This window comes from Myiozetetes cayanensis, unplaced genomic scaffold, assembly GCF_022539395.1.
Source record: "Myiozetetes cayanensis isolate MyiCay16 unplaced genomic scaffold, myiCay2020 scf27, whole genome shotgun sequence".
Classification (NCBI taxonomy): Eukaryota; Metazoa; Chordata; class Aves; order Passeriformes; family Tyrannidae; genus Myiozetetes; species Myiozetetes cayanensis.
In genome coordinates this window covers 3,691,178-3,711,262 of record NW_026087488.1, presented here as the reverse complement: position 1 = coordinate 3,711,262, position 20,085 = coordinate 3,691,178, and the positions used below count along the sequence as shown (strand labels likewise).

Sequence of the window (20,085 nt, the reverse complement as noted above, 5' to 3'; positions counted from 1 at the left end):
GCGACGTATTTTGTGTTGATCCACAAGGAGTTTGGGGAATAATCTGATCCTACATCCAGTCCAGCTCCCAAAGGAGGATGCTGCCCTGCCCTGATGGGTGACAACCCTTACCTGGTGGGACACTGTAACGGGCTGTGTTCACCTCAGGCTGGGGAGAGGCTTTGTTGACTTCTCTTGGAGACAACCTGTAGGGCGACGCCGCCCTCGTCGCTGCGTTCTGCGCTTGTGCTTCCTGCTCTATCCTCTTGACCTCAGCATAAGGCATGTAGGCCACTGGCTTTCCTGGGAAGGGTGAAGTTTCAATCAAAAAGGAGTATTAAAGTTAATTTAATGTGTTCTTCTGTCTATACTTCTATGTCCAAAGCTTTGAGAAGCTTCCTCACGCTTTCTATATGCGAAAAACAGGAAGTGAAAGCTCTACTATTAAAAATGATTTCATTTAAAGAAGATTCCTTTCCAAATCCTGTGTATCAACCAGGTTTACATGCAAGTTAAGCCAGACTCACATGCCAGTCCCACCAGACAGAACTCCTCCCTTCTTTGCTTGCTTGCCCAGAGAAATTTGAAATCAAATTTCAAATACCAACATTGCCCATAAAGGGAAAAAAAAAACATTTTAACTGAATGTAGGAAATAAAAAATCCTGTACCAGAACTACAGAAATTTCTTCTATTTGGCAATGGACAATTGAGGAATTCAAAATAACGAGCCAGAACAAGTCTGCTGCAGCTGTAAAGTTACATCTTTAACCTCCATAGCCAAAAAAAGGTGGCACTAATCACCCCATAACAGCCTTCTAAAGGATCTTGACTATTTTGATCATGGCAAAGCCCTGTGTAGGTTGCCATAAGCCAATTCAACTTCTTCCCAGAACTTTCCCACACTTCATAACACCCTCCTGCCAATGCCAAGAGTTATTCACTCAGTAAATGGTACTTCTGAGCAACTCCAGACTTTCCACCTAAAGAAACACCTTCCAAACCCCACAATCCTACCCCTCCTCTCCACAAATCTACAAGCTCCCTTCTCGCTATTTTAACAGGAAAAAAAAAAAAAGGGTTATTTTTCTTTCATTTTACTTTGGTGAAAGTAATTAAGGTGAAGCATTTTCATAACATAATTTAAAATCGTGATGCATTTAAATACAGAATATTTGAGTTTCAAAGAGCACGACGCTTTGAGTTCATAACATTGTGTGGGCAACAACACGTGAGGATATCAAATCTAAAAATGCAGAATTATGCAACTGTGATATCTCTGACACTGTAACATTCAGCACATGAATCTTACTCAGTTCATTTCCCTGGGATATTGCACAGGTTCCTTCAGCCAAGTGCCACCAGAAAGGAATGGTTAATTATCAGCACATTAAACTTCCATTCTCCTGTGAGGCACCAGCGTGACACATGTCCACAAAACACAGGGCTATGCCAGGACAGGTGTGACAACACCCACCTTCCCACTCAACATTAGGGCTCTTGGAAGGGCCACAGGGGCTCACAGCGCTCCGATATTCCATGTCCAGCTGCTCCTGGCGCTGCCGCTGCTCCTCCAGCAGTGCCGACTCGTGCATGGCTTTGATGTGGCGCTGGTACAGCGCGTACCCGCTCACCGGGGTGCCCACGGGGACAGAGCAGGGGCTGCAGGACACCTGCAGGGGTGGGAAGGTGTTCACATCAGGCACATCAACACAGGACTTACGGGAGCAACTGTGCAGCTCAATTCCCCCACTGCAGCAGCCGCAGCCGGAGCGTTTCAAACAGCCCACCCCTGGTTTTAAGCCATTCGTTTCACATTCGGTTGTGCTTAACCTACTTTACCCTCAAAACTGTGATAATAAAGCAAATGATGTATTTCTTCATTTGTTTCATGTTTGTTTGGGGGTTTTTTGCTTCAGTTTTAGGGACAACAAACACTCCCATACCATCGGTGGGATGACGGCAGCTCGGTGGTGAAGCTGTTGCAGGTCCATCTGCCCTTGTTTTATTGTGGATGACACCAGTATTGACCCAGTGGGATTTAACAGGGAGGGCTTTGACTCTCTGCTGAAGATACTGGAGAAAGGGATAGAAGGGAAAAATATCACCAAAAGAATCAAGGTTAAACATATTAAAAAACTTTCGGGCAAAACTCTCAACTTCAAAAAACCAACGTATTTAACATGCTGGATAAATAGCTGGAAAATCAGATTGTTGTGTTTTGCCCTGTAGCACACCTGTTAGAAAAGGTAACAGATGTTGCTGTATTTTCATAAAACACAGAAATACCAAAATAAGTGTTAGAATCTCCCTAATCAGAAATTTATGTATGCAGTACTACAACAATGCAACCTTTTTTATAAAGAATGCCTTGGGCAAACACCACGGTTAGGAAGCACATTTAGTCCACAGAAAATAAAGCAGTCCCCAGCACTCTACAACAGAATAATTTCACATAGAGGGCTGAGACATTTGTGCAAAGATGATGTCTGAAGAGGCAGGAGAGTGCAGAAAACCTGCACTCTTCAAAGACCACATGCACTACATGACACTGGATACTTTTGACATTTAACATCTCCCTGGTACTGGGTGTATATTAAGACCAGTGAGAGGGAGGGGGCACTGGCTCCAAAGCTGCACTGGGGTTACACAGGAACTGCACCAACAGAATACTGAAAAGACTTCAAATATCCTTAGTGGTGTCAGCCATTCCCAAAAGATGGGTGGTTCCAAAACTCTGCCACCACAGAATTTTGCCTTGCCTGCCTTAGCAGACCCTTCTTTCAGCTTTTCATTACAATTTTAAATCAGTATTTCCCTCTGCTGCATTCCAGCAAAGACCCCTTAGAAATTCTTTCCCTGTCTCTACTGATGATAGTTTTTGGATCACTATCAAGCAAAACCACTTTTAGAACAATTTCTTAAAGATGCCAGTATTTGAACACCAAACAGTTGAACTCACCCCTGTCTGTCAGGTTCTCCATCCACCTCCTCATCAGCACTACAGGTGGCACTCGAATCATTGTCTGAATGGGATTCTTGCCTTGCTGTGTTAACTTGCTGTGACAGACTATAATCCATCTCCTCTGGTTCTGACTTTTCCTTGGGTTTCTCCATCTCTCTCTCTTTGGTATCACTCTCTATTTTCACTTGCACGTTCTCTGGTAGCCTCATTTCAGTCTCTACAGGTTCTACTTTGGTATGAACAGGAAGAGTAATCACAGGCTTTGCTTCAGCTGGGTGGCTCCTACTGTCAACCTCCATGGGCTCTTCTGCCTCGTTGTTTATTTCTTCCTTAACCTGTGGCTCAGGGTTCTGAGTTTCAGCTGTTGATACACTTTGGGCTGTTAAGGGGGGAGATGTGCTGGTTGCAGGTTTAATGGCAGATTCTTGCTCTGCTGGGGCCTCAGTGGTTACCTTGGGAGCAGCACTTTCAGATGGAGCTTCTTCACTGGGTTTAGCAGGTTCTGCTGGAGTTGGAGATGGAGCACTTTCTGTATCAGAACTATTTTCAGCACCTGGGAGAAAAAAAGTTTTGGCACAGAAGTCCAATGTTAATGAGACCTAACAAAGTGGATCCATCAATTTTAACCTACCCATCTGCAAAAACAATTCATTTTGACTTCTTAAACAAATGGATAATTTGCTGAGTTACACTCACACCCACTGCAACTAAAAAATACCAACAACTGAAAACCCAAATCCCCAACACTTAGTCATATTCTCTCATTCCTTGTTTATGAATTCTATTGCCTATTGCTCTACAAAAGACTGGCTGATGTTGAGTGCCTATACTTATTAGCAGTTGCAACCAACAAATATCTATTAAAAAACCACAACAAGAAACCACCACTTGAATTTGCTTGTCTGAAGCTTTACCGAGACTATCAGCTACCAAAGGTTACAGATATTTGATTCCCCTTGTTTCAACACTCCAGATGACAGCACAATCAAAGCATCTCAAAACAATAAAGAGCAACATCTTTAGGCTGCTCAATACTAAAAATGCTTTTTCCCCCTGAGTGGGTTCCAACTGCTGAAATCCAACTGCAAGGCAGCACGGGAACAGCACATCGTGGAGTGGAACCCAGCGTTCTGAGCACAGAACTGGCACAAATATCTGTGCACACACACATTTCCTTCCCAGAAGAGTTACCTTCACTGTCTTCTGGGTTCTCTTCTTCGTTAGATGCTTCGATATCTTCGTCCTCCTGAGCCGACACAGTGGAAGCCACGCTCTCACACTGGGACACGTCTCGCTCCTCACGGGGCCTCCGCGAAGACTGAGCAAGACACAGCATTGACAACGTACTGAGCACCTGCAAGTGTTACTGCCTTCTACAGGCATTCTCATTTACCAGTCTGAGGTTGCAATGAAAGACAGGGAATCTCTGCTTAGCACAGTCATTCATGAGGGGACACTCTTTCAACTTCAGGCCAGCTTTTGCTGCTCCTGATCAAAAACAAGTTTGGGAAGAAATCACTGTCCTGTGGTACATCTGGGGGACAACAGAACTGCCACAGCAGACACTGATGCTCTTCACTTCAGTAAGAGAAGAACGGGATAACGCTGCAGTTTAGAGGATTCCAACGCACAGGATTCTACTTTAGATGCCCCAAAACTTTCAGTTCCTGGACTTCTACCAACTCTCCTGCTCTGTGTTTCAAGGAACTGTTCTGCAGTGATGACCTGAACAGCTATAGCTGCTGAGGTACTGATGAGGAACAAGGTTTTCAGAGCAGCTAAGAACTCTTCAGGCTTGATTGTTTTATCTGACAGAAAACTTTCTGTTGCATTTTAAAGCAAGAAGTGATGAGTCTCACAGGTCAGTGAGCACCAGCTGCCCTTTCTAGGAGATTTATCTCATAACACAAAAACAAGTAGAAAAGGAAACAAGTGGTGACTGCAGAACAGTGTTAGGGAAGCGTGATGAAAGACTTCAGAGAGGTGCCAAGTGTTCCCTGCAAAGCACTCAGTGCCCACTGCACTCACCTTCTGTTTGTGCTGTTGGAGGAGGCTGTCCAGGTTGTGTCTCCTTTTATAGTTGAAGTAGAAGTTCTTACACTGAGCTTCGCTTTTCGTCCCAACCATTTTGGCAATGGCCGCCCAGTTTCGCCCGTGTTCCACTAGACCTGTTCAGACACAGGAGAACCAAGAGTTACTGTGACCAATAACTCAGCTATCCAAACCCAAAGCAATGGAACAACAATGTCTGTGGGCAGGTAAGATAAAGATGAACTGCTGTCCTTAAGAGAACAACACTGTGACAATGCATTGGATAAGGACTTTTGGGGTGAAGAAGAGCTGTGTCAACCTGTGTCTGCTTAAGAAGCCTTCAGCTTAACTCTCTGATGTTGCCAACATGTGACACTTCTGCAAAAATACTGATTTTATGCATAAAATTCACAGGTAACAGTATCTGCTAACTGAATAGTCGAGTTATAAACTACATTATAGCTCTCCTATTAAAAGAATGTCTTCTACAAAAATTTCTTTTGTACCTTACAAACATGTTACCATGAAAATTGTCACATGACAAACACCCTCACATCTGTTCCAAAGTCTTCTGTGGACCAAGGACAATATCAGACAGTTCTAAGGAGCCCACATGAAGAGAGTCAACATGAGTCTCAGAAAAATGATTTTTGCCTGTTAAAGGTGTTTGATTTTTCCTTTCTCTTTTAGAAAAAAATCACCAGCAATTTTCAAATCATTCATTCGGCCTAGTGTTGGCAAAAATCACAGCAACTGCATTCAGTAATTCAGTAAATTCTTGACATTTTGCAAATACAGGTGGTATCCAGAAGGAAGTCAAAAGCTTTACAAGCTTTACCTTTCTTAGCAACTTCCATTTCTTCTTCTGTCCAGCGGGAGGTCTCCACAGGCTCTGTAGAAGCTGAAAGAGAAACAAAGACACTGAGAAAAGAACGGGATTCACGATTATAGCACCAATTGTGCATCCCAGAGTCAACAAATCTATTCACATCATGGCTTGCTCAAGTCACTTGGGAAAGCTGCTCTTGTCAGAGGGAAGCAGTAAATCTCTATCAAAACAAGTTAGAGATACAGGAGGAACCACCACAATCTCAGCAGAGAAAACTGTTCAGAACTGTTCTGTCTATGAAACTGTGATTAATTGTCTGTCAAGTAAGTGACTTAGATGTATTTATCACTACAATTTTATTTAAAATGTCAATAATTACCATCAACTACTAAAAGCAGCAATCCAATATGCTCTAAGCTAGTTCAATTCTGTTTCACTGACTGCTGCAGAAAGAAGTGGAATAGTTATTTATTGGTGAGTGGGTGTCAAGAAATCTACTGTTCTTGTATTCACTGAGTCTCCAACTGGACAAATGGAGAAAAATAAAAGAAAATAAAAACCCAGTAAGTAAAAACAAGCAGGAAACTAACAATGATGCAGTGCAAAGTGCTTTTCATTCCTTTCTCTGCATTTTGTATCATCCTGTTTAAATTTCTGAACAGCACTGACCTGCACCAGCCTCCATTTCCTTTCCATAAAATCTGCCATTACACACAACATGGAACACAGACCCTGCAACAACTTCCATTAACAAACAGCAAAAGTGGGGCACTCTAAAGTATCTGATCCATAGAGAAGCTATTTTGGATTTTCCAGAAAGCCCTGTAAAAATGGTTAGAAAATAAAACCAACTAAAAGCAAAACCCCCTATTGCCTCAGCCCAGCTGCTGACAAAACCCCTCTGTATCAACTGAGCAACAATGCCCACCACATTCTCTGATGTTTACAGTTATACAAGAACTCATTTGCCCACTTGCTCTGTTCTTTATGATATTCAGAATATCTGAGCAACAAAAGAGCTGTTACAGGCTCTAGAACAGCACCTGCCTGTAACCACCCAGCTGAAGCACAACAAGAAACAAACTTTGCCACAGCAGAGCCCTGCAAGAAAAATGCCTCGCCATCCTGGATAATTATTTACCAACCACAAAGTATTCTGGTATTTCTGCACCACCACAAATTAGGTCAGCCTTTTCCAAAATACAGCCAGAGACTGCACTGTGTTTTTTAACCATATGAGCCAAGAAAGGAACATTTTCTTTTAAAAAAGCCTTTTTGCCATCCAATGCAAAAACAACGACTTGCTGAGACCTATTTCAGCTTCTGAAACTCCCTGAAGCGCTCAAATATCAGACCTACTTATTTAACAATATTCTCTGGGAGCTACAGCCTGTAAGTCAATCTGTGCCACGGGCACCTGGAGCTCTACAGACCCGTCAGGAACCTGCACAGAGAGAAAAGGGGGTTACCACAGAAAGGCTGAACTGCCTTTGCTCCCCCTCACACGGTTCTAACAGTCATCTGATCACACATACACTACCCATGAAGTCACGCTCGTGAAGTTCAACAGTTCTGCACAGTCACAAAATTCTAAGCAGGGCTAAGAATAAAGATGTCACACTGAGCAGCAAAGGAGGAGTGCACTGCGTGCCCGGCAAACCCCCCGTGTGCCAGCGACGAGCAGATGGGTCCCCGTGTCCTGTCAATGCTACTCACAAGGTTCTGGTGGGGGTGGGAGAGGTGGAGGTGGTTCTTCAGTGGCTGCAGCTGCAGCAGCATTTGCTTGTGCAGCTTCATTTGTCATCGATCTGGTGATTCTGCCCTTACGCCGACCTTGGCTGTTGGCGGTTTTTCGGCCCCGAGGAGCCGCCTGCTCCCTTTCCTCAGTTTCCTCTGGTGCCACTTCAGTTTTGTCCTTTTCTTTGGTATTCTCTCTGGGAGTAGTTCAAATATGATTCAGTCACATTCAGAGAGCCATTGTGGGCCATTATTCCTGATATCAATGTACAAAATACCCCAAAACACCCCGAGCAAAACTCCACGAACCCAAAAGATCCTTTTAGTGAAAGAGAATTCACTCACTGCCCCCAGCTTTGACTTGCTAGAGAGTAACACAGATATGTGATATTATCAACTTCAAAGAAAATGTGAACACTGTGATAGAACATATCAAAAAAGCCCAAACCAACAAGATATGGAGATTATTACACGCACAAAAAAAAAAAATCAGCCTGTTGCTTTTTCCACCAGTCTGATTAGGTCAGCAAGGCAGAGAAATGGGTATGTCCAAAAAAATACTGTTTAATGCACAAACCCCAACCTAACCAGAAATAGTTTTCAGTCCAGATTTCACAGTCAGACTAATGCAAATCCTGTTCTGATCTCAGCAACAAACTGCAATCTAGGGGGAATTAATGCATTTCAGTATATATACACTTACTTAGATTCCTCCTTCTCATCCTTCTCCTCCTCATCTTTCTTTTCCTCCTCTTTTTTCTCTGATTTGTCTGATTTTTCCTCTTCTACCTTTTCTTCTACTTTTTCTTCTTGAGAAGGACGAGCAATCTGTTGCTGAAATGAAATGGGGTTTAGGTGATAACTTGTTCACACAAAGGTGCAGCAACTTGGACTCAGAGCAGCACAAACCCTGATGCTGCCTCACTGCTTGATAGTTTGGTTCCAGTCACTGCACAGTGGTCAGGGTAACAGTAAATATCTCTGCCAAAACCATCACACCTCTCTGCACCCTCAAACTGAGCAAACACATTGTCTCCCAGACTTCAGAAGTCCCCTCTGCCACAGAATATCCATATTTCTAGATATTATTTTAAGTTTCTATATATTAACTATATATCCTTCCCACTTATTTTCCCTTAGGTGTTTTCTGCCCCACTCAGATACGATGTTTTGTTAGAAATTCCCTGGAAGTACAGGCTGTTTCTGCAGCCCCCAGGTGCTCATGCACAAGGAACACAGCTACGTTTCAAGAGGGCTCAGGGAGGTCTGACAACGTAGTTTACGGTGTCGCTCCTCTCAAAACTTATTTTTAACTCTGTGCATTTTTAAAACAGTGAAAGAGGATCTCTTACAACTTGGGAGCAGGAGGTCCTGTAGCTCAAGAATTATGACCAACTCTAAGTCACCTTCTCAAAACTGTCACTAGTAATTGAGGAATGTAATTGTTTAAAAAAATTGGATGGGGAATTTAAGGCTTACATTGCCAGTGAATTTACAGAAAGAAAATGATAGCCTAGAGTTATTAAAAACCCAAACAAAAACGTCTCTACTGAGATGACAGTTTTGCAAGCACAGCAAGCACTGGGCTTATATCAGATACCCAGAGTACACGTGGTAATTCATGGAAAGAAAAGGACAGAACAACAAGATTGCTGTTCTAGAACTTCATTAACTCAGAATTTACAATCCACTGAAAAATTCTTCCAAATAGGCTTTTCCTTTGCTCAGAGGAACCAACCTTCCAATGAGTGCAGCAGCAGGTGTCACTGTTTCCCTGACCAAACTGAGCCTGGAAATAGTCACAAAACTGACTTGTTTTTGACATTTTAATAATGTGAACTGGAGCAAAAACCCCAAACACTAACCACTATCATCCTGCTGCAAATTAATAGCACTTAGGATGTTGGCGTTCCTTGATAATGCAAAAATTTTCTTCAAGCAAGATGTCAGAGACAGATTAAAATAAATTATTCCCATCGTGCTGGATAGATTGGCCTGGAAAGCAGGGAGTTAAAAACCTGCACTTTCAGAAGAAATTTTTAAAAATTTTAAAAATAAAATATGTATTTTAATTTTTAAAAATTAAAAATAAAACATGTCCTTTACATCCAATCCATTTACAAAACAGTCGTTGCAAATCCTGCTCTTGCCTGGCTGACTTAACATCCCACTTAAAAATAACTTGGTTCTCTGTTTCACGATGAATTTATTGAACATGCAGAATCAACGGGTCAAGTGCAGGTTAAACACAAACCTTCAAGCAGCGGAGGCCTCGCTCAGCGACGTACCTGCACATTCATCTGCTGCTCAAACTTCCACTGGCCACCCCAGGGGACGGGCTTGAACTCGGGGCACGGGGACAAAACCCACCCCAGCAGCGACATCACCGCTCCTCAGCGCAGCCTGCCTGACCCAGCAACGTGTTTATTCCAGGAAATGGTGTCATTCTGCCACTTAAGCTGCTCCAGCAGTGCTGCCCCTCTCACATGCACCCTCCTAATCCGCCCGGAGTCACCGGAGGTGATCCCCGCCCGGCCGGATTGGCCGGCACAGCATAGGGCGAATTTCTGCCTGGTCACAGCAGTGCCTGCAGCAGCTGCTGCCCCGGGGCCAGGGCTGAGCCCCACACACACTGCGGCTCTGCAGCACCAGCCACACACAGCCTGCACCCAGCACTGCCGGAGTACAGCCCAAATTTTACTCAAAGAAACCTCCTTCCAGTGAGTTATTTACGGAATTCTCTAGAATCACAGAGTCATGGGATGGTTTGGGTTTGAAGGCACCCTGAGGATTATCTAATTCCAACTCCTTCCACTAGACCAGGGGCTTCGAGCCCTGTCCAACCTTCCAGGGATGGGGAAGTGAAACCATCACATAGCCACCCTTTCTCTCAATTCTATGTTAAAAACCTGCTCTTCATTTGACAAATTTGGGGTTAAGACGTGCTTGTTTAGTCAATTCTGTGACATTCTAGAACAGTTTAGGCAGCATTTTATTAAAAGTATTTTCTAGACCTATTTGAGGATGAAAATGCATCAGAATTCAATGAGCTTTACATCTCTTCACACCCTCAGTCCAGCATTCAGCTTCTCTCAAATGAAAGCCCACCCACTGAAACCCAAGTCAATTGGGCTCACTGCACTCTCTAAAGGATTTCACCATCGTTACTGTGATTAATCTCTTCTCCACTTCAATATTCCACTCGCTAATTTACAAAAATACACGAACTCTGAAGAGTTTAAGCCGAAGCAACTGCCATTGGCATGAGCCCATCCCGGAGCACCTCATAAATCTTACACGACTTGGGCTTGCCAATCAGCAAGAAAGTTTCAAGTTGCTACTGAGAGATATGAAAAATATCAGCTTCAACAAAGCTGGGGCATGGGAGGGGGAAGGGGGTGAGCTGCATTCTGCAGCTGTAAGATAAAAGTTCTGCCAAGCCAGGCAGTTCAAGTGCTTTTTTACTAGCTGCTATACATGTTGCTAACTAATCATTCATAAAATTAAGAAACACAAGTACAGTTTTTCAGGCAGCCTTACTAAACATGCCAACTACAATACTTCTGAATTGCAATTAAATTTCCCATTTAGAGCACTGAGGGTATTTCCTTGAGTTAGCAAGTACCCCCCCAACCCTCTCCAGAGCTCAAAGCCCGGCACTCCTCGGCACCCTTAGCAGAGCACAATTAAACTGTTGCAGTTGCCCAAAGTTTAGTGATCTGCTGTGGTGCTTAATGTGCATCAACAGCCAGCAACTAAGAAGTACAACTCTGCTAAAATTCAGAGAGCAAGTAATCTGAGCTGAAGGAACCTTCAGTGTTCCAACTCGTGTATTCAGTTACTCACATATAAATCAGCAATCACAAAGCCAGGCAGAGCACCTTGGGCTTCCCTTTATCACGAGCTAGAAAACCTAACAGAAGTCCTGGCAAAATCCAGGTTATTTCCAGTAATTCCTCCCATCACAGCAGTTCAAATTAGCCAGAGTAGAAGCTCCAGCTAATTCCTGTGCATGTTGACAGTGACCTTATCCCAAGCAATCCCCAGTGTGTGAGCAGACAAGTCAGTCTCCCCTGAGATGACTCCTCTTGTAGAACACCAGCCCATAATCAGAAGGTTTGTGTGCAACAGCACCACAGGAACACAACCCAGGGGCTGTTTCTACTGAACAGGATCAACTTATCAGTTGGAGCTCTTTGCAGCTATTTTATGTAAAAAAAAAAAAAAGCATTTACTGAGACTCTCAGAAAACTTCCAGTATCTGCAAAGAGGATTCCCATACCCTGGGGTGGAATATTTACTGCATTTGCTGTTTTGCAGTGCAGGTCTGTGCAGTCCCAAAGTCTCTTATTGTGTGTGTGTGTTTTCCAATATCCACATTAACCCTGCTAGCCCAGCACATGTATTTATATACTTTTGGTACATAATAGGCTGCTCTTTTCCTCTCCAAAGACTTCCAAATGAATACTTCCTGAATCAGCAGAATTTTTAACTTGCATGCATTAAATTGGGCTCTTTCTTCTCCCTGTGAAGTTCCAGCTTGACTTTGAGCCTGACCACCAAATAAAGATCACTATTAATTTCTGCCTTTTGACAAACACTGACATTATGAAGTGATTATATATTTTCCACTGCAAGTCACATGCAAAACCTAATTTCTGTGGGCTCCAACATAGGATTTAATGATGGATTCAACTTCAGTGTCTATGGCAGGGTCCTCAAAGAAAGTGAATGGTCATATTAAAATGAGTAACAAATGTGCAAAGGAAGAAGATACTTCACAGAATTAAAACCAAACTAACCAAGATCACCCCTGAAGTCAGGATTGCTTATATTTTAAAAGGGCAAGAATGCAGTAAAGGAAAAATAATCATCTCCCCCCCACACCATGTATATAATATATTACTATACCAGACAGTGAAACAGTTGTAAATATGAAACAATAAAATAGCAATACCCAAGTGATGAATAAATTCAAGATACCTGGTTTCTTCCTCTGCGTTTCCCGTAATTCCTTCGCACAAGGGCTTTATAATTTTCATTTTTCTTGGTCAAATAATAATATAATACACAGTCAGGAACATTCTGAAGCAAAAAAAAGCAGGGAAAAAGGGAAGTTTTTAGTTTTAATTTCTCAGAACACTTATAATATTCAGCCCCTAGACTAAGATAAAACCATTAGATTTGATTTCTCAGCAGGGAAGTGAATTCATGCACAAATATAACAACATAACTGTGCATAAAATTACAGTGTTAAACACAAGTCTCACGTATTTACAATATCCCTCAGCTACTTCTGCCTGCATGATTTGATCTATACTAGATGATAATCTGCAAGTTTAAAAGCTTCCATTTGCCACAGCAGCTGGAGGTATTCAAGATTCTGCTGCAAGACTTAACAAATCCTAATTCTCCAGTACTTGTATGAATTCTGCAAAGTCAAGCCCTAAAGATCAAAGTTAGTTCCAAAGGCTAACAGGGCCAGCAGCAGAACCCCCCAGACTCAGCAGAGGCACTGCTGTCCCACCTGAGCAATGGAGAGGTAAAGCTGCCCTGCTCCAACAACAAAACATCCACACTACACCAAGGGCCATTTTCCTCTGTCCTTGCCAATACTGGCACTTCAGCAACTCCTGTTCAATGTTTGCATGCACTGATTGTGTTACTGATCAAGTGTTATAAAACGCTGTCAAAGCAGTAATTTTTTTTGGACTTAATGTTTTTTTTCTCAGGAAGAGAAAATGATGCTGGGGTGAGTGACTTCCTTTTGGAACGTTTGGGATCCCACCCTAGGCTCTACTTTTATTCAAAAGCGTCTTACCTTTCGTTCCAGGTAGGAAGCAATTAGACCAAAGTTCTTGGGATGTTGGACAAACCTTTCACAAATCAGAAATTATTTCAGTTTTACAACATAATCCACGATCAAATCAGCAAAGCAATCTTCAAACAATTTGTTCCATCACAAGCCTTTCATTTGCACAACTAAAATTAATCTAAAAAGCCCATTTCTCAAATTGTGCAGATTTAGAACTAAGCACTCAAAATTACCCATTAGCTGATGTGATGAGAGACTCTTCTCATTTCAATCTTTCCACAGAACTAAAGGACTTTTGAGAGAATTTTGTTTTTAAGGATTGAATACGTGTGAGCCTACTCTGCTGAAAAATAAGTCTGAAACTTTTGCATTATTTCTTACATCCAGCTAAGAACATCATCAAATATTATTGCACAAAAGCTTCAGCATTTCCAATTTAGTTGGTATTTACTGGGGGGTTCAGCATTTTAACTATCATTTGCAACAAACTAAAAATGAAAGATAAGAAAGGCCATTACTTTTCCTTAAAAATCTCTTTCTCATGGTCGGTCCAGACATTCATGAACTGCCTGTCTTTATAAACTTTCATGGGGTCCTCCATCAGACCGTTCATGTTAATGAACTTCACTCGTCTCTGTTCGGCGTCGAACATCATGGGCGGGATGACCGAGAGCTGACGCATTTGCTTCTCGTTATTCTACAGGCAAAGAGCAAAAGAAAAAGTGAAGAACACAAGAAGTTGCTACTGATGTTTTACAGCTCTTGAATGACACAACTCTTCAAGTTCCCCCCCACGGGACACAGTCACAGTCAGTTTGAGACTTTCTCTCTGGACACGGCAGAGGTTGTGGCTGTGAACGTTCCCACAGTCACAGCTGCAGGGAACAGCATCACAAAGGATGCAAAACTGAAATGGTGCAGGGCTTTAGAAAGGAAGAGTTTTCACATGTTTGTTACAGCTGTAAAGAAACTAGGTTGCAGCAAGCCTGCAATGAGAAAAATCTAGGGCAGATACAATTAGAAAGCAAAACCCTCACATGAAAAGTATTTCGAAGATTGTTTCAAGCCAAACTTCACACAGATTCTCTCCAACCGTCCCCAAGAGGTTTCTCTTATCAAAAAAAACAAATCCTCTGCAAGAAACCATTTTACTGCCAATAAAAGGATATTTATTGGCTGTGCTTCTATAGCAAAGTAGAGACAACAGCCTCACCTCCTGCTCCGAGAGTCCATCAATGATTTCTGAAATCTCGTGTTCACTTCTAGCGATCGTTGCTGAAAGGCCAGCCCCTCTTTGGCCAACTCTGGAACGAGGGCAAAACAGGAGGGGTAAGGATAAAGTGGATATCAGCTCTATCTGCAGATTTTGTACACCATGACAACCTTCAAAATTCCTTAAAATACCGTTACCACCCTCTCAAATCAGTCAGGACTGTTCCTTCTCAGGGAGTCTCAGAGTACAAACTCTGTCATGTCCTGCCATTTCAAACAACTGCTCCGTTTTACAGGTGAATTTGCAAAGCTCAGCAGGAAGGACATGCTTGAGTCAACACAAAAAAAAGGTGTTACCACCAATTCCACTGCAAGTAGGTGTTTTAGATAAATTAATGCTCTTCTGCTGAGTATGAGAAACATTCATCGGTGGCACAGAAATCACCTTAATCACCTTAATTAGTACAACTCCTACACTGTGAAGGAGCCTATCTTTTATTTTTTTAAAGAAATCACACTTAAGTTGCCTTTCATCAGTTTGGTCAAGTTACTGATACAGCACTGAGACTCCTTACAACAAAGGAAAATTTTGAATTAACGGGGAGAGTTGTAATTTGGAAGAATTTTTCAGCTTGTGATCTTTACACTGAAGGAACATCATAATGGTACATCACAGCATGTGGATCAAAAAGCATTTCAGAGATGAAAAAATCGCTGCTAACTGGAGAAACACAATATCTGCATCTGCTCAAAGAGTTTATGGAATTAATCCATTTGCAGAAAATCTGCCAAAAAAACCGCTCGGTATTTACATGGCCACAGACAGAGGTGCCATTACATTAGAGAACAGAAATATAATGTAAAGAGTTTGCAATTACAAAGATATGATAATATTCTTAAAGTGAAAGCTTCTGGTGCATAGGATGCAGTTCCCATGCTAAGATTTTCCTTCTTTCTTTTCTGAATTCCACAAATCTTGCAGCCTTCACAATACATTGCAAACTCTCTGTTTTCCCCGTGTTTTATGAAATAAAGTATTGTAGGCAGATGGTTACGAGAGATGAGATTAAATCTTCGTGGGGCTTGAAGTCTCCAAGGTGTATTAAAATGATTTTAAACATTAGATAAACAGATCTCAACACAACTGAATCAAACTTGACCTAATTCTGATTTAAAGCTCTGCCTACAGAACTGCAGATGGAGTGAACTCTCAAATGAATTGCACTTCATTCCTTTTTAGATTCCTTGTACAGTTCCCATCTAACAAATGTCTGATAGATTAAAATTAAGCAATAAGGATTTAATTGTCATAGCTTGCATATTTCAAAATGCAAAAATGTCTGCAATAAAATTACCTGGCAAGTACAACAAAAGATCAGTCAAACTGTTAATTTAGAAGATAAACGGGGTTCGAGTGTGTGGGCTAATGAATACAGGGATCATGGAGCACAGGAGTAACACAGACACCCAGTGACAGAAAAATATTAGGTATAAACTAGGGTGTCTGCCCGAAATGAAGAGGCTCCTGTGAAGTTGATGCTCCAATTCTCTTCAATCCAACTGCACAAACCTCTTTTTGAGCACCACTGCCTAACCAGCCTTTGCTAATTGGTCCTTGTCCCGTGTTTCCTTCAGAAAATACGGGGTTTCTAAAAACTTTTAAAGATCTGAAAAGGGACAATGTGGACATCACTCTGGCAGCCCAAGGGGACCCCAACTGATGTGGCTGTCACTGCTGATGGGGAGGGACAGGGGAGGGCAGATGCAGAACAGGGGGCAGATAAAGCCACGGAGACTCCCAGGATGTGAAGGCAAACTTGAACTCAACGCCAGGAAACACAGGGAGCAAATGCAGGAATATTTGACTTTACCCTGAACGATACCCAATATTCCATTTCAAGGAACACAGTGACGAGCATAAAACTTAACCATTAAACTGAGACAATATTATTGTAAATAATTCTAAAACTTAAAACCCCAAGGGCTATTTTGCAGGAATATTTCAAATCCACGACAATACCTTTGGAATCGCTCCTGCTGTTCCCTTTGCTTGCGGATTTCTGGGAACTGTTTCTCATAGTACTCCCGTGTTTTGCTCTCCTTGGCTTTCCTGCGGGGGTTATTTTCTATCCTGTCCACTTTTTTCTCCCATGCCTCCATCAGCTGATCATAACGTTGACAGATCTTCTGTTCCTGTCAAATTCCAAAAGGAAAGCTTGGACTAAGCCAAACCCACCCAGAGATGAGCCCATGGTAGCTGGGCAGGCTGCTGGAAGGGTGGCCTTACCCGCTGTTTTCTTGCGTGGTTTCTTCTTTTAAAGAATAATATCAGCTTTTTCCTCATCACCTGGTTTCTGGAAAACACATTTAAGGGGAAAAAAGTGAATCAGTTAAGGATCAAGCACTTCAAAACTCCTCAACAAAAGCCTTATCAATTTTAGATGCCAGATCATTACTATGAATAGTATTTTCAGGGGTAGAAAACAGAAAAATTCCCAGTGAAGTCCAGTTATCTAAATCACCTCATCCTGTATTTTTTCAGAGAGGACATTCCTGAAGATGGCTGGAACAAGCAATTGAGACACAAAAAATCCCAATTTCAAGCCAGCTACTCTCCTTTGCCTCAAGAGAGATAATATGCTAAAATGAGTAAATTTGGTTGCAAGCTATTATGCTTTTAGGGGGGAAAAAGTATTTGCAATTCAGCCCTAAAGTTAAGAATTTCACAATACATTATTCAAGAAATAAGTACTTTGGAACAAATCTATTTGGTGGAGTGGAGCAAGAATACTTTTTTTTAAGAGAAGTTTTTAAAGGACTTAAAAAAAGTTAAAGCCAACTTTTATGATTTATTTTTGTCTTTAAATGAAGAAGAAAAGTTAGTGTTTCCCTCTGCCTTCAGTACATACAATGAACTGTTCCTGCAGAACTGTTTTACAGCAAAGAAATCAGTTAGAGGGACTGGAAGCTCTTAACTATGGTTAAAGCTCCCACATCCTATTTGGAAAACACAAGGATGAAAAATGTGAGTGAATGTTCAAGTTCAGATCCCTTAAATGGCCCAGTGACAAGACATTAAAGCACTCACGTTTTGATGTTTTCATGGTAGACCTTTGTGTCTGATGGTTGGTTGTAAAGTGGCTGCAATTTTGGGTTAGAAAGATACACTCAGAACTGTTTTCATGCATGTAAATCTATAAGTATATACAGCACATTTAACAACATTTTAGTATTCAACAGTGCACTCAATCTGAGATGCAGCAATCTGATGTTCAACACAAAGCACAGATTCATCATTTAAAATTAGATTATAACTGTTTATGTATATGGCAGTAATTCATTTTTTTTGTTTCAAACTATTCTCTCAATTAGATTCAAATCTACTTTAAAAATGACCCTTATGCAGCCAATGAACTCACTCAGCAATTCACCAGTGCATTTAAACACACTTCTTTTATACATCATCACAGAACTACAGCTGTTCACCACAACAGAATTAGAGCAACACAGAAAACAGAAGAAAAGAAAAAACCCAAAAGTCCACAACTCACCAGTTCAACTTTTGGACCAAGCCCTTCAAAAATCTTGTGAGCTTCTTCTGCTTTTTTCTGCAAAGAAGATTTTTTTTTGTATGGTTTGAGTAAATCCTCTGAAGTTTAATGTCAAATGTGTATCTGAACCCTGTGCCTGCTGCTAAACCCCTGCCTGACCATAGGAGATCCTTCTTAACCTACTTCTGCAATGTTGCCTCAGCAAATAAAGAAACCTGCACTTGGATTGTGCAGTTCCTGCTCTGATCTCCACGTCTGGAAGATGAGGGAGCACAAAAGCAGAACCTGACCTGTGCAGCTCAAACAGAATGTGCTCTCAGTAAAACAGCAAATAATTACAAAGAGGAAGAAAGGTATCCAGTAAAACTAAGTATAGATGGCTTTGAAAAACAGAATTAAGGGACTAAAATCACCCAGTTGCCAAATCTGGGAGTGTGAATCCATATGGACATATAGACACAAAGTAGGGAAAGGCCTCAAAATAATTCTGACCCTTCCTGAGGGAAGGAGAGAACAGGTTGTATGGAACACCTGGGACACAATTCTACTGTACAAAATCTAGCACTGTTTTGCAGGGTTTTTAACCTCCTCAAATTTTAAAAAGTAGTCAGCTGTAACAGAAGTTAGCTGTTCCTCTAAACTACTAAATAAAATTGGGAAATTAAACAAACATGTGCCATTCTCACAGAAGATCAAAATACTTTCAAACCCCCCAGACATCCAACTCCCTAATCTCAAACTACCACAGGGGAAAAAGGTAGGAAGGACTTTGCTACTGTTGGCAATATTGATGAGTTCCTGGAATTTTCTCACCACCTGAACAACACAAGCCCACACTTCACCTCCACACTGCTTCTTGCTATCTGTCCATTTATCCACACCTGAAGAGCCAGAAGTCAGAGTTTATAAAGAAGGCACAGAATCTTACAACCTGTGCAGTTTCCTTCCCTTCAGCTCATTTAAACATAGAGTCTTCAGCCAAGCTTGTGAGCTTGATGTGAGGAACAGAGAATTCAAGATAAATTTCTGAAGCATTTTTCATACCTACACACACTTAGAAACATATTTAGATGTTTATCTTTATATCTGTATCTATCTCAGCACAGGGGTCCAAGGATGAGACCCTTGGAAAATGGAAGGATCCTGTGATCAAGAATCAGAATCTCATGCGAGTGTCTTTCACTTAAAGAAGTAAATGAACATTAAAAGAAGGGTGGGCAAGTCAATGACACACAAGAAGCAGAACTGGCCCCAGGGGAGTGAATGAAGGCCCAATGAAGTGCAGCCCTCGGGGTCAGCCCCAGGCACGCTCAGCGAGCGGCCAAGGCCACTCACCCGGTTCTCATCGTAAATGATCTGGACGATGCTGCGGTGCTTCTGTTCCACGGGAGGAGGGGACACGGGCCTCTCTGGCTCAGGAGGCTTAGCAGCTTCTTCTTCAAGTTGTTGCTAAGAGACCAAAGAAAGGGAATCAGCCATCCAAACCCCGTCACCCCCACCAGTAATTAGTCAGCAGAGGTAAAATATGCATCTGATCAACAGTTAGCACGGCCCCTTCCTTCGGCTTCTCACTCCCAAGGAATGAATGAAATGGTTTAAATGCCCAGAGGGATGATAACAAGGCTATTTTTTGTACTGTTGGTAACCCAAATTAACTGTTTACAAGACTCACCAGACTTGTTTCAGCCTGACATTTAAAGCAAATATCACTTTGTAATTTATCATTATTAACTTCTGGCAAAAATACCAACTTTGGAGAATGGCTGCACCAGACCTGCCCTCTCACAGAGAAAATAAGACACAGAGCTGCCTTTCTACCTTGCAGATGTTCAAGTGCCATCATTACTACTGTCTTTTTGTTCAAAAAGGTACAAAAGTCCTTCTAACACTCCACAGAGAACATAATTCTAAATGTACTTCACAGCAAAAATAAACCACTCCACAGGCATTAAAGTTCCAAGACTGCT

At 41.8% G+C, this 20,085-nt stretch overlaps 1 protein-coding gene across 2 annotated transcripts in view; it reads right to left on the bottom strand.

Annotated features, from left to right (window-relative positions):
- Positions 1-20,085, bottom strand: part of NCOR1 (nuclear receptor corepressor 1) — a 59,148-nt gene that overhangs the window by 19,003 nt on the left and 20,060 nt on the right. For both annotated transcript variants that reach the window (XM_050322083.1, XM_050322082.1), the window contains exons 6-23: positions 19,454-19,567; positions 18,119-18,175; positions 17,656-17,708; positions 16,855-16,921; positions 16,588-16,760; positions 14,569-14,659; positions 13,874-14,052; positions 13,362-13,416; positions 12,524-12,625; positions 8,244-8,374; positions 7,520-7,737; positions 5,813-5,875; positions 4,972-5,111; positions 4,135-4,261; positions 2,941-3,496; positions 1,925-2,054; positions 1,456-1,651; positions 112-282 (exon numbers count right to left, since the gene is read on the bottom strand). In XM_050322083.1, the coding sequence (XP_050178040.1) occupies positions 112-282; positions 1,456-1,651; positions 1,925-2,054; positions 2,941-3,496; positions 4,135-4,261; positions 4,972-5,111; positions 5,813-5,875; positions 7,520-7,737; positions 8,244-8,374; positions 12,524-12,625; positions 13,362-13,416; positions 13,874-14,052; positions 14,569-14,659; positions 16,588-16,760; positions 16,855-16,921; positions 17,656-17,708; positions 18,119-18,175; positions 19,454-19,567 (2,623 nt within the window). The remainder of the gene's footprint in view (positions 1-111; positions 283-1,455; positions 1,652-1,924; positions 2,055-2,940; positions 3,497-4,134; positions 4,262-4,971; positions 5,112-5,812; positions 5,876-7,519; positions 7,738-8,243; positions 8,375-12,523; positions 12,626-13,361; positions 13,417-13,873; positions 14,053-14,568; positions 14,660-16,587; positions 16,761-16,854; positions 16,922-17,655; positions 17,709-18,118; positions 18,176-19,453; positions 19,568-20,085) is intronic.